At 38.1% G+C, this 13,544-nt stretch overlaps 1 protein-coding gene across 3 annotated transcripts in view; it reads left to right on the top strand.

The window, feature by feature from the left end:
- LOC133593161 (prominin-1-A-like) overlaps positions 1–13,544 on the top strand; it is a 60,597-nt gene that overhangs the window by 18,385 nt on the left and 28,668 nt on the right. For 2 of the 3 annotated variants that reach the window (XM_061945898.2, XM_061945943.2), the window contains 6 exons: positions 2,116–2,180; positions 4,219–4,412; positions 4,487–4,607; positions 10,032–10,095; positions 10,178–10,270; positions 12,577–12,755. In XM_061945898.2, the coding sequence (XP_061801882.1) occupies positions 2,116–2,180; positions 4,219–4,412; positions 4,487–4,607; positions 10,032–10,095; positions 10,178–10,270; positions 12,577–12,755 (716 nt within the window). Of the gene's footprint in view, positions 1–2,115; positions 2,181–3,010; positions 3,051–4,218; positions 4,413–4,486; positions 4,608–10,031; positions 10,096–10,177; positions 10,271–12,576; positions 12,756–13,544 lie in introns of all 3 variants that reach the window. The other variant, XM_061945985.2, reaches the window with a different exon arrangement.

Genomic DNA, 13,544 nt, shown 5'->3' on the forward strand with positions numbered 1-13,544 from the left:
TGTACATTTTTATACTTATTCATGGTAAATACTATTGACAGTTTAAAAATACAACCACAATATTCAAACTATTTCCTTATTCTTTTATTACATACAATCGGAGAGGGACAAGATGTTGTTGTGGCTTGTGCAGCCCTTTGAGACACTTGTGATTAAGGGCTATATAAATAAACTTTGATTGATTGATTGATTGACAATGGATATAGTACACAATAACTAAACAAAAGAAAATACGACTATCTATTATTCTTTTAAATCCTTTGCGTTTTGCCCTCAATGTCCTCCTGTGTCCAAGGAACTATTCCCTGAGTTTACAAACATAAACAAATAAAATAAAATAAATGATTTAAAAAAATAATATCAACCTAATCACTCTAGTATCGACCACATTGTGATAATACCTACTGTGTGGAGCAATTTCCCTTGTGGATCATTAAAGTTTGTCTAAGTCTAAGTCTAACCCCACCAATTTATGGATTGATGACTCTTGTTAATCAACTTGTTAATTTCCTGTCAACATCTACACTACTTTCTGCTGTAATGCGCTACCATCTACATTTAAACTATAATAAGCCTTTATTTTTTCTGTTGTTTCAAGCTAGCTTACTGTAGCTGCTAGCTGGCTTAATGATATTTAAGATACTGTACGAAGAAATGCAGTTTATTTGCTGTAAAGAAGTTGATTAATATTAAGTTAGGGGAGTGTATGGAGACACACAGATAGCTGGGGACTGAAAATAAACACAGTGTCAACCAGAGGGGATTGGCATTTGTGATCGCCATTAAAAGGCATTAATCGGCAATAGCAATCATATTCTTTTTCATAAAAATTGGTGGATACCGATCGGTGGCCAATCGATCGCCACATCCGTTATTATTATTATGTGTTATGATTACATTAGTCTTTAATTTGGTCATAAAATAATGCTGGCAATATTATCGTTTTTCTGCAGTAATTTGTAGGACAAAATGTCGTCATGCTAAATGTGTTATTGGCCCAGGCCCATAGTAACAAGCGATCTAATAGGATACCAACCAGCCAATCAGCGTACATTTGTCCAGATACATTATCCCAGAAGAATTACTTCATAGCTAATGGAGTAAATGCATGAGGAGACAGAAAAATTGAGGAAAGATAATATCAATGTTATTGGTACAAGTCAAAATTACAATTACTTCACAACATCGGGGGTGAGGTGGGACTAGAGTTGCCTAGGTTTAGGTCTGCACTCTCCGAGTGCTTCTTATGTATATATATACACATATATATATATATATATATATATATATATATATATATATACAGTACAGGCCAAAAGTTTGGACGCACCTTCTCATTCAATGCGTTTTCTTTATTTTCATGACTATTTACATTGTAGATTGTCACTGAAGGTGTGATGAGGTGGCGACTTGTCCAGGGCCTTCTGCCCGATTGTAGCTGAAATAGGCTCCAGCGCCCCCCGCGACCCCGAAGGGAATAAGCGGTAGGAAATGGATGGATTGTCACTGAAGGCATCAAAACTATGAATGAACACATGTGGAGCTATGTACTTAACAAAAAAAGGTGAAATAACTGGAAACATGTTTTATATTCTAGTTTCTTCAAAATAGCCACCCTTTGCTCTGATTACTGCTTTGCACACTCTTGGTATTCTCTCAATGAGCTTCAAGAGGTAGTCACCTGGAATGGTTTTCACTTCACAGGTTTCATAGTTTTGATGCCTTCAGTGACAATCTACAATGTAAACAGTAATGAAAATAAAGAACACGCATTGAAATGAGAAGGTGTGTCCAAACTTTTGGCCTGTACTGTATATGTATATATATATATATATATATATATATATATATATATATATATATATATATATATATATATATATATGTATATACTGTAGTCAGAGTGCTATGTTCATTCAATATGTTAACATAAGTGTTCCACTCTTGTTTCAAAAGCAGAGTTTGTACAGAAGACATTGTACTAGTCCTTCACAAAAACACCTTTAAAGACATTCCCGCCCCCTTTTGAAAAGCTGCAATTAAGTTTGAAATAACTCAAGTGCATTGAACCGTGCTGCAGTTTCACCATTTGTTCCATTTGACTCTCTTGTCTAGATCTGATCCTGACCGCCGTTAAAAATGGGAGCAAAGTGCTGTCAAATCAGGAGTTCATCCAACAAGTGAGTTTGATTTTTGCATAAAATTGTAAATTTTCTACTAAACATTGGAAAAAAACTTCACTAGCTCTCGCCTATTAATCCCTTAAGCTGGCAACCCAAGAGTCTTTAACCATGTGTGCAGTATCTACCATTTTAGTATGGTACTGCGGCCTCAGTGAATACAAGTGTTTTAAACATGACCCTACATGAGCTGTTGACTAGACTACAGGAGGACAGCTGACTAAATGAGAGCATTACACTATATGAGGGGACAAAAACAGTAGAATAAAAGATGAGATGAGACGACTTAAACACGGTTGTGTAGGTATGTACTCAACAAGCGCCATTCTAGCCTTGTCTTGAGCAGGTCTACAATGGCCCTTGGTCTTGCTCATGGTATTGGAGAAGTTTAAGATGAACTTTTTCTTCTTCTTTTATGCTATGGTAGATGTGACTCAACGTTAAAGGTGTATTACTGCCACCTATTGTATAGGAGTGTGAACCAGAGTTCCCTCCCTTCTCCCTAAAGTACATATATAAGTTCCCACACTAAATTCTATTCCATAAACCCGTCTCTTCTATAAACTTTACAAAAATGTTGTGGTTGCTGCTAAGTACCGCTTTGAGAGTAATCTTCTTCTGTCTATGTATTCTAACTTCCTCTTAGTTTGCTCCTTTCTCTACTGTATGTCCCACAATGAATGTTTGTTTGTTCCACTGACTCTACCTCATTGCAGCTGTCACATGTCCAGTTGGGTGTTTGTTTATGAGTTGCAATGTCTTATTCAGTATAGTGTGTCCTAATCTAATGCATGATATGATTCCTTCCTCTTTCGTTCTCCCCCTTACAGTTCTTCCCGCTCCTGCGTTCTGTATTGCTTATTTCCCAGTGTAAGTGCCACTCTTTCAAAAGATTTCCTTTAATGATTGATTTTGCCTCTGCCTTTCTGAAAGGTACCTACCTTTTTGCACTGTTTTAGCGTTAGTGTCTGCTTTGCCGGCTGATCTGCTAATTCATTGACTTTATGCCTGTGTGAGATGGAACCCGTAGCACCCTTCCGCTGGTATTCACCCTCTCAAGCCTGAACAATATTTCATGTATTTCATTAACTAGATCTTGGCTGTTTGCGATCTGAAATATTGAATAGAGATTAACGCTGACCTTGAGTGGGAGCAGACCACCACCAGGTTTAGCTGTGACTTTTCTAACCATTGTGGTGCTGCTATGATTGCCAATAGTTTGACTGTTAACACTGCCAAATGGTTTGTTCTTCTTTCTTTAACTGCAATATGGTGCTGTTACTACAAAAGCAAAGTAAAACTTTTTTTTTTAAATGGACCAGTTTGTAAAACACAACACAATGTGATAAGACAACAATCTGTACTGACTGAAAAACATGTACAATAATATTACAGTATCTGTAAAGTACTATTTCAGGTTTTGTTTGTACACAGCTAGTTCGACGGCATATAAATGATAAATGGGTTGTACTTGTATAGCGCTTTTCTACCTTCAAGGTACTCAAAGCGCTTTGACACTACTTCCACATTTACCCATTCACACACACATTCACACACTGATGGAGGGAGCTGCCATGCAAGGCGCTAACCAGCACCCATCAGGAGCAAGGGTGAAGTGTCTTGCTCAGGACACAACGGACATGACGAGGTTGGTACTAGGTGGGGATTGAACCAGGGACCCTCGGGTCGCGCACGGCCACTCTTCCACTGCGCCACGCCGTCCCTAAATGTACTGTAGTTGTACGGTGATGTGCTGCATGTATCATGACCAATAATATACTGACTTACTCAATGGACAGTTGTCCATTTGGTCCAGCTGACCGCGGACGTTTCCAGTTGATTTGGGTAAGCACTCCATTTAATTTGGCATAGCTTGGCTGCTGATGTGTGTCCATAAGCCTTTCTGCCATCTCCTGAGTACTGTACCTCCCTGTAATGACCATACTTAGCCACAATACAATATCTATCATGGCAAGCTGCAAACTAATCTATTCTACACGTACATTATCTAACATGTTCTATGTTTATATGTCTCTAGGTGTTGAAATATGAAGCGGGCTTCCTGGTGTGCGCAGCTATCGGCATAGTCTACATCATTCTGATGCCTATAATATTCATATTTTTGGTGTGCTGCAATTGTGGCAACAATACGCACCCAAAGGACACTCATGACTTCCAGCGTTGCAGAACAATCTACTACTGCAGCATCCTCGTCACCACAATCTTTTTATTGTGAGTGTTTCTTTTTAACAAATGATCACGATAATTGTCAATATTGTGAGTCATGTGAAATTGTGTGATCGCAGTGCCGGGAACGTCTGCATGTTCAACAGCAACCAGATACTTAAATCCAGTGTGTACCAGAGCCAGGCAAAGCTTGAGAAAACCATAGAAAACGTCAACAACTTCACCAGTGCAATACCTAAGGTGGGAGACATGATGCGATCACTCCATTAGGGACACTTGCACAATTACAGCTGCTGTATCAAAAAGGCTGCCTTTACAAATGCTCATGTGTTTTTTGTGTTGTGGTGGGGGTACCCAAGAGCTTTCATGTATGAGGGACACTACCACACTGCATCCAACTGTGTTTAAATTAAGCTACTTGAATACCATTGGCTATGTGAGAACAGATACTATAAGAACATTTGGCAAGATGAGGACATGAGACTACATGAGAGGACATTAGACTAGATAATATTTGACAAGTTGAGGACATGAGAATACACGAGGACAGTAGGCTAGATGAGTTCAAGTATACAAACCCCGAAACCAGTGAAGTTGGCATGTAAATCGTAAATAAAAACAGAATACAATGATTTGCAAATTATTTTCAACCTATATTCAATTGAATAGACTGCAAAGACAATATGCATAATGTTTGAACTGGAAGCGTTATTATTTTTTGCAAATGTTAGCTCATTTGGAATTTGATGCCTGCAACATGTTTCAAAAAAGCTGGCACAAGTGGCAAAAAAGCCGGAGAAAGTTGAGTAATGCTCTTCAAACACTTATTTGAAACATCCCAAAGGTGAACAGGCTAATTGGGAACAGGTGGGTGCCATGATTGGGTATAAAAGCAGCTTCCATGAAATGATCAGTCATTCACAAACAAGGATGGGGCGAGGGTCACCAGAGGTGTGGACTCGAGTCACATGACTTGGACTCAAATCAGACTCGAGTCATGAATTTGATGACTTTAGACTCTACTTGAGAAAATGTAAAGAGACTTGCAACTCGACTTAGACTTTAACATCAATGACTTGTGACTTCACTTGGACTTGAGCCTTTTGACTTGACAAGACTTGCTACTTTCCCCAAAACCCAAAGATTAAAAAGTTATTCAGGAGCGCTTCGTATCTTTCATTGTGCACGTGTGTGTCTGTCAGCGTGTGTGCTCTCAGTTCAACAGCCAATCAAATTAGATCCACGTTGTTTTCATCCCACAGCATTCATCCAATCAAATTGCAGGACAACCAAAGAAGAAGAGCTGTCAAACAAGGCGCCAGTGAGGAAAAATTATGCCAAAGATAGTTTCGTTCGGGTATTAAAACTACGACTTGGTCAACAAAAAACTAATTGCAATATGCAAAACATGCGGTTCGAAGATTATAGACGGAGAGGCAACAACTTCCAACTTCGTTCGACATTTGAAGTTGCACAAAGAACGGTAAGTTTTGAATGTAAGCTAACGTTTATTGGCTAAGTAACGTAACTTTTATTTGCTGTGTAGTTAAATCAGTGAGGTTGTAAACTCACTGCTAACGTTATAACCATAGACATCGTAAAAGTAGACGCAGCATCGACCGCTACTGGTGCTGACGAGACGCTTGGCCGCCATCTTGGAGTGGTGATCCGCTCCACTCAGTGCAATTCATTTGGCAGGAGCAATGAACTGTCAGCACATTTAATTCATCTTACCTCACTGAATACCACTGATTTTCACGCGTTTTTTTGTCATACGTGTAGCTATGATAAAGGACACATGTTCTGGCGTGTTTTATTCATAGTTTGCTTAACAGTAATAGAATATTCTTATATGCTTTAAGTGACCAGACGTCCGAGATCAAAACTGGGAATATAATACCAGAGAAGGGGGAAAAAAACGGTCAGCTATTTTTAAGTTCAAGAAACAATATGATTAGGTTATATATACATGCGTATATCCTATATAAACAATGTATGAATACATTAGATATCTATATATCTTAGGGACCTATAGACTGTATCTCTGTTGCTGCAGCAGCAGAGAGTTTATTCTGTCTTGACACTATGTATTGATATTTTGTATTACATTCTTCCCTTAAATGATCATGTTTACAGTGATTGTTTTATATGTATTTTTTATGTATGTCGCTTTGGATAAAAGCGTCTGCCAAATACTTAAACATAAACATACATAAACACCTGAAAGTCTTTATATCAGCTAAAACCACCTCGAAGGGAATAAGCGGTAGAAAATGGATGGATGGAAAACCACCAATCTGTTTCACTGGATTCAGAATAAAACCAAATTCTGTCTTACCCAACAATGTTAGTATTTGAATATTGTTACTTGAAGACTTATTCCTGGTTACAATTACACTATTAAGAAAGTATTGTCTTATACTTTGCCTAAAATGAAAATAAATCATAATCAGTGGCGGCTGGTGAATTTTGTTTTAGGTGGGGCTGAAAGTTTGTAAACCAAACCCCTGTAGGGGGGTCATCCTCCCCCAGAAGATTTCTTTGTGATTTTTACATACAAATATTGAAGATCTTTGCTCCTTCTCAACTCTGTGGTAATATTATTTTCACAAAATACAACCAATAGTACGTTAATGTTAAATCTTACTTGTGAAAAGTAATCCCCCGATTCCTATTTTCAACAGTCCGCTCATTTGAGCAGGAAAACGCTGAACACCATTTTTGTTATCTACCTGTCAACTGTCAGTTTAGGCTGCTCGCCAGGTCCTCATCACCACTTCAAGATGGCGGCCAAATTTCTCGCGTTTCAGCAGCCAATGCTGCGTCTACTTATAAGATGTCTATGGTTATAACGTCATTGCAAACACGGCAATCTGTTGCGTCGACTGCAGTTCGCTACCTTATTCATACTTTTTGTCAAGTGATTTTTTTTAAGCAGGGTTGCATGAGGTACCTATACATAACGTTACGTTAGTCAATGTATCACACAGTAACGCAACGTTAGACGGCGGTCAGCAGCACCGCGTATTTTAGCCACCTACAAAAAGACAAACAGTCAAATAAAGGTCAGTTAAAATGTATACTATATTAAGAATATGTGTACATATTGCATAGGGCCCTGACATCTAAAAAGTACAACTCTGTTCATTGTTATGTTCATATATTTGTTATGTTTTTCATGTGTACGCACACATCAACACACATACAGTATGAGATGAGATCAACGAGATAAGGTAAGAACAGGATAGAAACTGCTGTGGAACTAGTTACAATGCAATATGCCATGGAAATACAACGTTAACACTTTTGTGCAAATAAGTACAGTTGCACTTGTTTTTTCAAATGTGTTTATTCTGTAAAGGAATGAGTTAAATGTTTAAAATGAAGTGCAATGTCAGCACAATTTTTTTCCTGCAATTTCAAATGCACTTGTTTTAATAAATAAATACAGCGTTTTAAAAGCATAAACAATCTGTAAATATATTAGTCTGTGGTTAAAAGGACTTGAAAGGACTCGAAACTCAAAATGCAGGACTTGGGACTTGACTTGAGACTTTCCAGTCTTGACTCTGGACTTGAGGGCAAAGACTTGAGACTTACTTATGACTTGCAAAACAATGACTTGGTCCCACCTCTGAGGGTCACCACTTTGTGAACAAATGCATGAGCAAATTGTCGAACAGTTTAAGAACATTTCTCAACGAGCTATCGCAAGGAATTTAGGGATTTCACCATCTACGGTCCGTAATATCAAAAAGGTTCAGAGAATCTGGAGAAATCACTGCACGTAAGCGATGATATTACGGACCTTTGATCCCTCAGGCGGTACTGCATCAAAAAGCGACATCAGTGTGTAAAGGATATCACATGGGCTCAGGAACACTTCAGAAAATCACTGTCAACAACTACAGTTTGTCATTACATCTGTAAGTGCGAGTTTAAACTCTACTATGCAAAGCGAAAGCCATATATCAACAACACCCAGAAAGACCGCCAGCTTCGCTGGGCCCGAGCTCATCTAAGATGGACTGATGCAAAGTGGAAAAGTGTTCTGCGGTCTGATGAGTCCACATTTCAAATTGTTTTTGGAAACTGGACATCGTGTCCTCCGGAACAACGAGGAAACGAACCATCCTGATTGTTATAGGCGCAAAGTGAACAAATGATGATACAACATTGAGGATATGAGACTACATAAAGAAATTGAATGAGATGAGAACAGTACAATGGATGAAGAGACAAGAATACATGAGGACAGTAGACTACAGTAGAAGATGACATTAGACTATAACAGTAGATGAGTTGAACATGGGGCTTCATGATGACACACAGCAAGATGAGTACATGATACTACATGACCGTTGACTAGATGAGGATATGAGACTACATGAAGAAATTAAATGAGATGAGAACAGTGCAATAGATGAAGAGACGAGACTACATTAGGACAGTAGACTACAATAGACGAGGACATGAGACTATATAACAGTAGATGAGTTGAACATGGGGCTTCATGATGACACACAACAAGATGAGTACATGGTACTACATGACAGTTGACTAGCTGCAGACATCAGGGCTGGTGACCGGATGAGGACACCAGATTATATGAGGACAGTAGACTAGATGACAGTAGATGTGTTGAGAACATTGGGCTTCATGATGACACATGACGAGATTAATCCATGGTACTACATAATAGTTAACTCGATGAGGATATGAGACTACATGAAGAAATTTAATGAGATGAAAACAATACAATGGATTAAAAGATGAGACTACATTAGGACAGTAGACTACAGTAGAAGAGGACATGAGACTATATAACAGTAGGTGAGTTGAACATGGGGCTTCATGATGACACATGACAAGATGAGTACATGGTACTACATGACAGTTAACTAGATGAGGATATGAGACTACATGAAGAAATTGAATGAGATGAGAACAGTACAATGGATGCAAAGACAAGACTACATTAGGACAGTAGACTACAGTAGATGATGACATGAGACTATAAAACAGCAGATGGGTTGAGGACATGGGGCTTCATGATGACACACAACAAGATGAGTACATGATACTACATGACTGTTAACTAGATGAGGACATCAGATTATATGAGGACCGTTGACCAGAACTGTAGAGTACTTTTTAAACAGAATAATCTATCTTCCTGGTTAGTCCAAATATGAACGTCAATTTTAAATCCCACCTTGCGCATTCCAACTTTTAAATGACCAAACAGATCATATAATTGTCCAAATGTAAGAAAGACATCCTTTAAAACTAGGACTTGGCAGAGGTCTGAGGTCTTTTACATGCTTTCATTTATTTATAGAGGATAAGCATGGTGGTGTGTTGGCCATTGAAAATGAAGCACAGAGGTCAGGTTAGGTTATCAGCACTGATTCATTGCTGCGGCGTTTCAAACCCTAGTGTCTTGTTTACAATTCATCCATCTTCCGAGAGACCACAACTTTTCGTGTGTAATGCAAACAAACTTTTTAATCCCACCCAACCGGAATGAATAGATTCTCTACAGGCTCGATACTCTTATCTCAAAACACACAAATATGTTCCCTTTTTTTCTCAGCCAAAAACTGCTTTGACCCAATATATGCATTTCAAATAATTATACAAGAATTTTCATCATGTCTCCAGGATGCCCAGTACATTTTCGAGGAAGGCAACAGGATTATAGAAAACTTTGAAAACCAAATAGATGGTAACAGTAAGAAAACATGTCATCTATGTTCTTGCTTTTGTTTATGTTTTAATGATGTCTACTAATATGTGTTGATTTCCAGATTTTGGAAACAGGCTTGGTCAGCAGATCTGGGATCGCGTAAAAAAAAACGAGCTGCAAGATGTAATGAAGTCAGTCAGAGTTCTGGATGAAGGTATTTGGAAGTTGTGTCTCATATCATACTATGTTTCAACAACTTTGAATAGTTCTGAAAGGGTTCCATAATACTGGATTAGCAGTGTGTTGCCCAAAAAGTGTAAAATCATTTTTACTAAAACACCTTCTGGTGTGCCTGTAGCTTTATTTCTAGCTAGCTGCGTTCCTCCATGCCTGTGGGGATCCAAAAAATTGCTATTGTGCACTTTGTCCACTTGTTACATATGTACTGTAACTCTTCACTAGTCCAACATAATAGTTCACATACAACAACATAACATTAAGGAGTGGGACAGAAAAAAGCAAATGTTAGCAACACTAGCATAGCTATGTGAGCTACAGTGCTAACAATACACTCACATTTTAACAGCAACATAATGCCATGTTAGCTTATTCACTGAAGAAAAATGAAATGATAACATTTGTCACTGACTAACTGATAGCTGATAGACTAACTTAAAGCTGAGCGATATGGCTGAAAATTGTATCACGTTAAAAGTGTTTTATATCGGTCAATACCGATAATTATTGATATTTTTATGACCTATCAAAAATAAAGACCAGAGGAAAAATATATTAAATGTAAACATTTTAATTTAACAAGTAACCTTACTCACAACCATGGAAAACACTCAAACAATCAATGTAAACACAATTCTAAAATAAACTTGAACACTTATCAATAACCTCCTGAAATTAAGGTTAAAAGTTAAGGAATACATGAGAAATGCTTAATAAAGTGTGACAGGAAGTTACGGCTGTGCTCTAAAGGGTAAGCGCTGTTAAGGTAGTGTGGTATTTCCGGTTTTGGTGGGGACGAGCGCCTTGCATAATTTACAGACCAAACTGGTCTGACTACGGTCCGTTTTAGAAAGTCCCAAAAAGTGCCATACTGTCGAGGGGACTTCTTGTTTTATCGACAATTTCTTGGCTCTTTTCACTCAAGAATTAACTACAAGACAACAAGATGACGACACTAAACTGTTAACTGATTGGCTGTTAGCGTGTCACTCCCACTGATCAGTGATCACTTGCTGCGTTGCTCAGTTACCAGAGAGCGAGTGCCTATGTTCTGCAAACAACATTGCTTCACAACTTCCGGTTTCTTCCGACGACAAAGAAAAAAAAAAGCTTATCGAACTCATTTTTTATTGATATCAATAAGTTTTGGGATTTTATATGAAGCGCCTTGTCATTCAATATAACAATACTGATCGCGAAGCCCTAGGGCTACGTGTTCTGCATATAGGGCGGGGCGACACCTGACTGACACGTTATTTTACCGACGGCGGTTCACATCAATTTCATTCAGGTGAAACCAACATTAGTTACATCAGTATGATTTAATGTTGATGTTATGTTGACAGCACATTTCTAATCGCATGATTTCTAAGTAAAAGTGGACTTCATTGTTGGAGTTGTAGCGGGCTGTGCATGACCAAAGATCGTATAATGAGAGAGGATGATCTACCACATGATGTACATTTGCAGTCAGTTATATAATCATCTTTTTGTCACTTAGAAAAAATGACATGACCACGGTGTCCTCAATGGTAGTAATGACCACACAGATTCATCACTCAGTGATTATAAACTGTCGATCAGGGATATTAATCTACATTGTTTTGGGGGCCACATTTCCAAAATGTAAAGTTTTTCATTTACTTCCATTTTGTACTTACCTGAAAACCAGCATCCTCTTCAATTAACATTTGATTTTTGGTCTATTTACTTTCACCAAATAAATTAAAATACGATACCACTGTTATTTTTCAGCGCTAAAAATCTGACGACTGAGCTGCCCATTTTTTAATGTAAAATTCAGTCTTTTAATTTTGTTTTACAGTGCATTACTGTATATTGAAAACATGGTACCACTGTCATTTTTACAGTACAATTCTGGCAAGTGAGCTACAAGTTTATTTTTACTGTAAAATCTAAAGTCATTTTGACAGTGTATTCAACAGGAGCGCTCTTCTGTTTTGCAGGACCGACTGTAAAAAAGGTAGTCAAAGATCAAAAATGTTTATCTCACTTTTTTTTTTAAACTCAACTTGGTCTGGTGTCATTCCCAGGCAGCCAGTTGAATAGCCGTGCTGGAGATGTTTCTATTTCAAGTATACTCTGCTGAGAATAATCTTATGGACTTTTCCATGATATATCACATGAAATATATATCAATCCAATCAATCAGTATGTTGGGTAAGCGTGTATTTAAACAGGTGTGTTATCAGCGTGGCGCAATGGAATGATGTTAAACGGCCACGAAAATCTTGCTGATATTGTTGTCATGTTTATCTTTAGAGATGAAGAATATGCAAAGTCAGCTGGAAAGCCTGAACAAGCTGCAAAGCAGCATGGAGAAGCTGGAGGAAGACATGAAAGAAGCCGCACAAAGTATCCAAACCACACTTTCAGACCCTGTGTGTCAAAACTGCAATGAGCTGGAAAAGAAAGTGGATATAATCAACACCGACATCCCTGTAAGTTGGAGAAATCTGCGGCCATTTTGTTTCAAATCATATATGTTTGTCTTTTAATTGGATTAACTGGCGATAGTTGGGCCGCGAGCGCCCCCTAGGGGGTTGCTAAAAAATATCTGTTTCTCAGCTACGGTTTGCATTGGCCGCAGCTGTACTCATTTGTAATACACTTTTCCACCACTAGTGGCAGTAATTACATCAACAAACAGAAGAAGTCTGGAGCTAAAGTCTTAGAAAAGTTTCTAAAATGCGAAAATGACAACCAAAGTGGTGAAGCTGTATTTTCACTTTATCAACAGTTTAGTTAAGAAACATATATGTTATTATGATTTATTATTAATTTAGTTTGTTTATTTCAGCACTACATAATTGTATGTTGATTTATTTTTCATCAGTTATTTAATTGCCCCTTTTAATGCAGTATATGTGTCAGAGTTCGTAGGACGCGAACCCCAAGATGCAGAGAAGGCGGAAGGCGTTATACGGGAAAACATGATTTAATGCTCGAAATAAAGTAAAAACACAAACTAGGAACAGGCAAAATGGAAACAGGAACCAGAAAACAGAAAAACTGGAAATAGCAAACGGCTAACAGGATCTGGCTAACAGGAAAACAAGAAGCTAGGAGAAACCAACCGTAAATAGCTATAAGGAACAGCTTACCGCTATGACGACAGCGACAAGGACAGGTAGACACTACAATGACAATCAGGTAGTGATGACAATGATCCAGCAGTGACTGGAGGGTAGGGCAGGTATAAATAGCAGCTGGCTGATTGACACCAGGTG

The sequence above is a fragment of the Nerophis lumbriciformis genome, linkage group LG02 (assembly GCF_033978685.3).
Source record: "Nerophis lumbriciformis linkage group LG02, RoL_Nlum_v2.1, whole genome shotgun sequence".
In the NCBI taxonomy this organism is placed as follows: Eukaryota; Metazoa; Chordata; class Actinopteri; order Syngnathiformes; family Syngnathidae; genus Nerophis; species Nerophis lumbriciformis.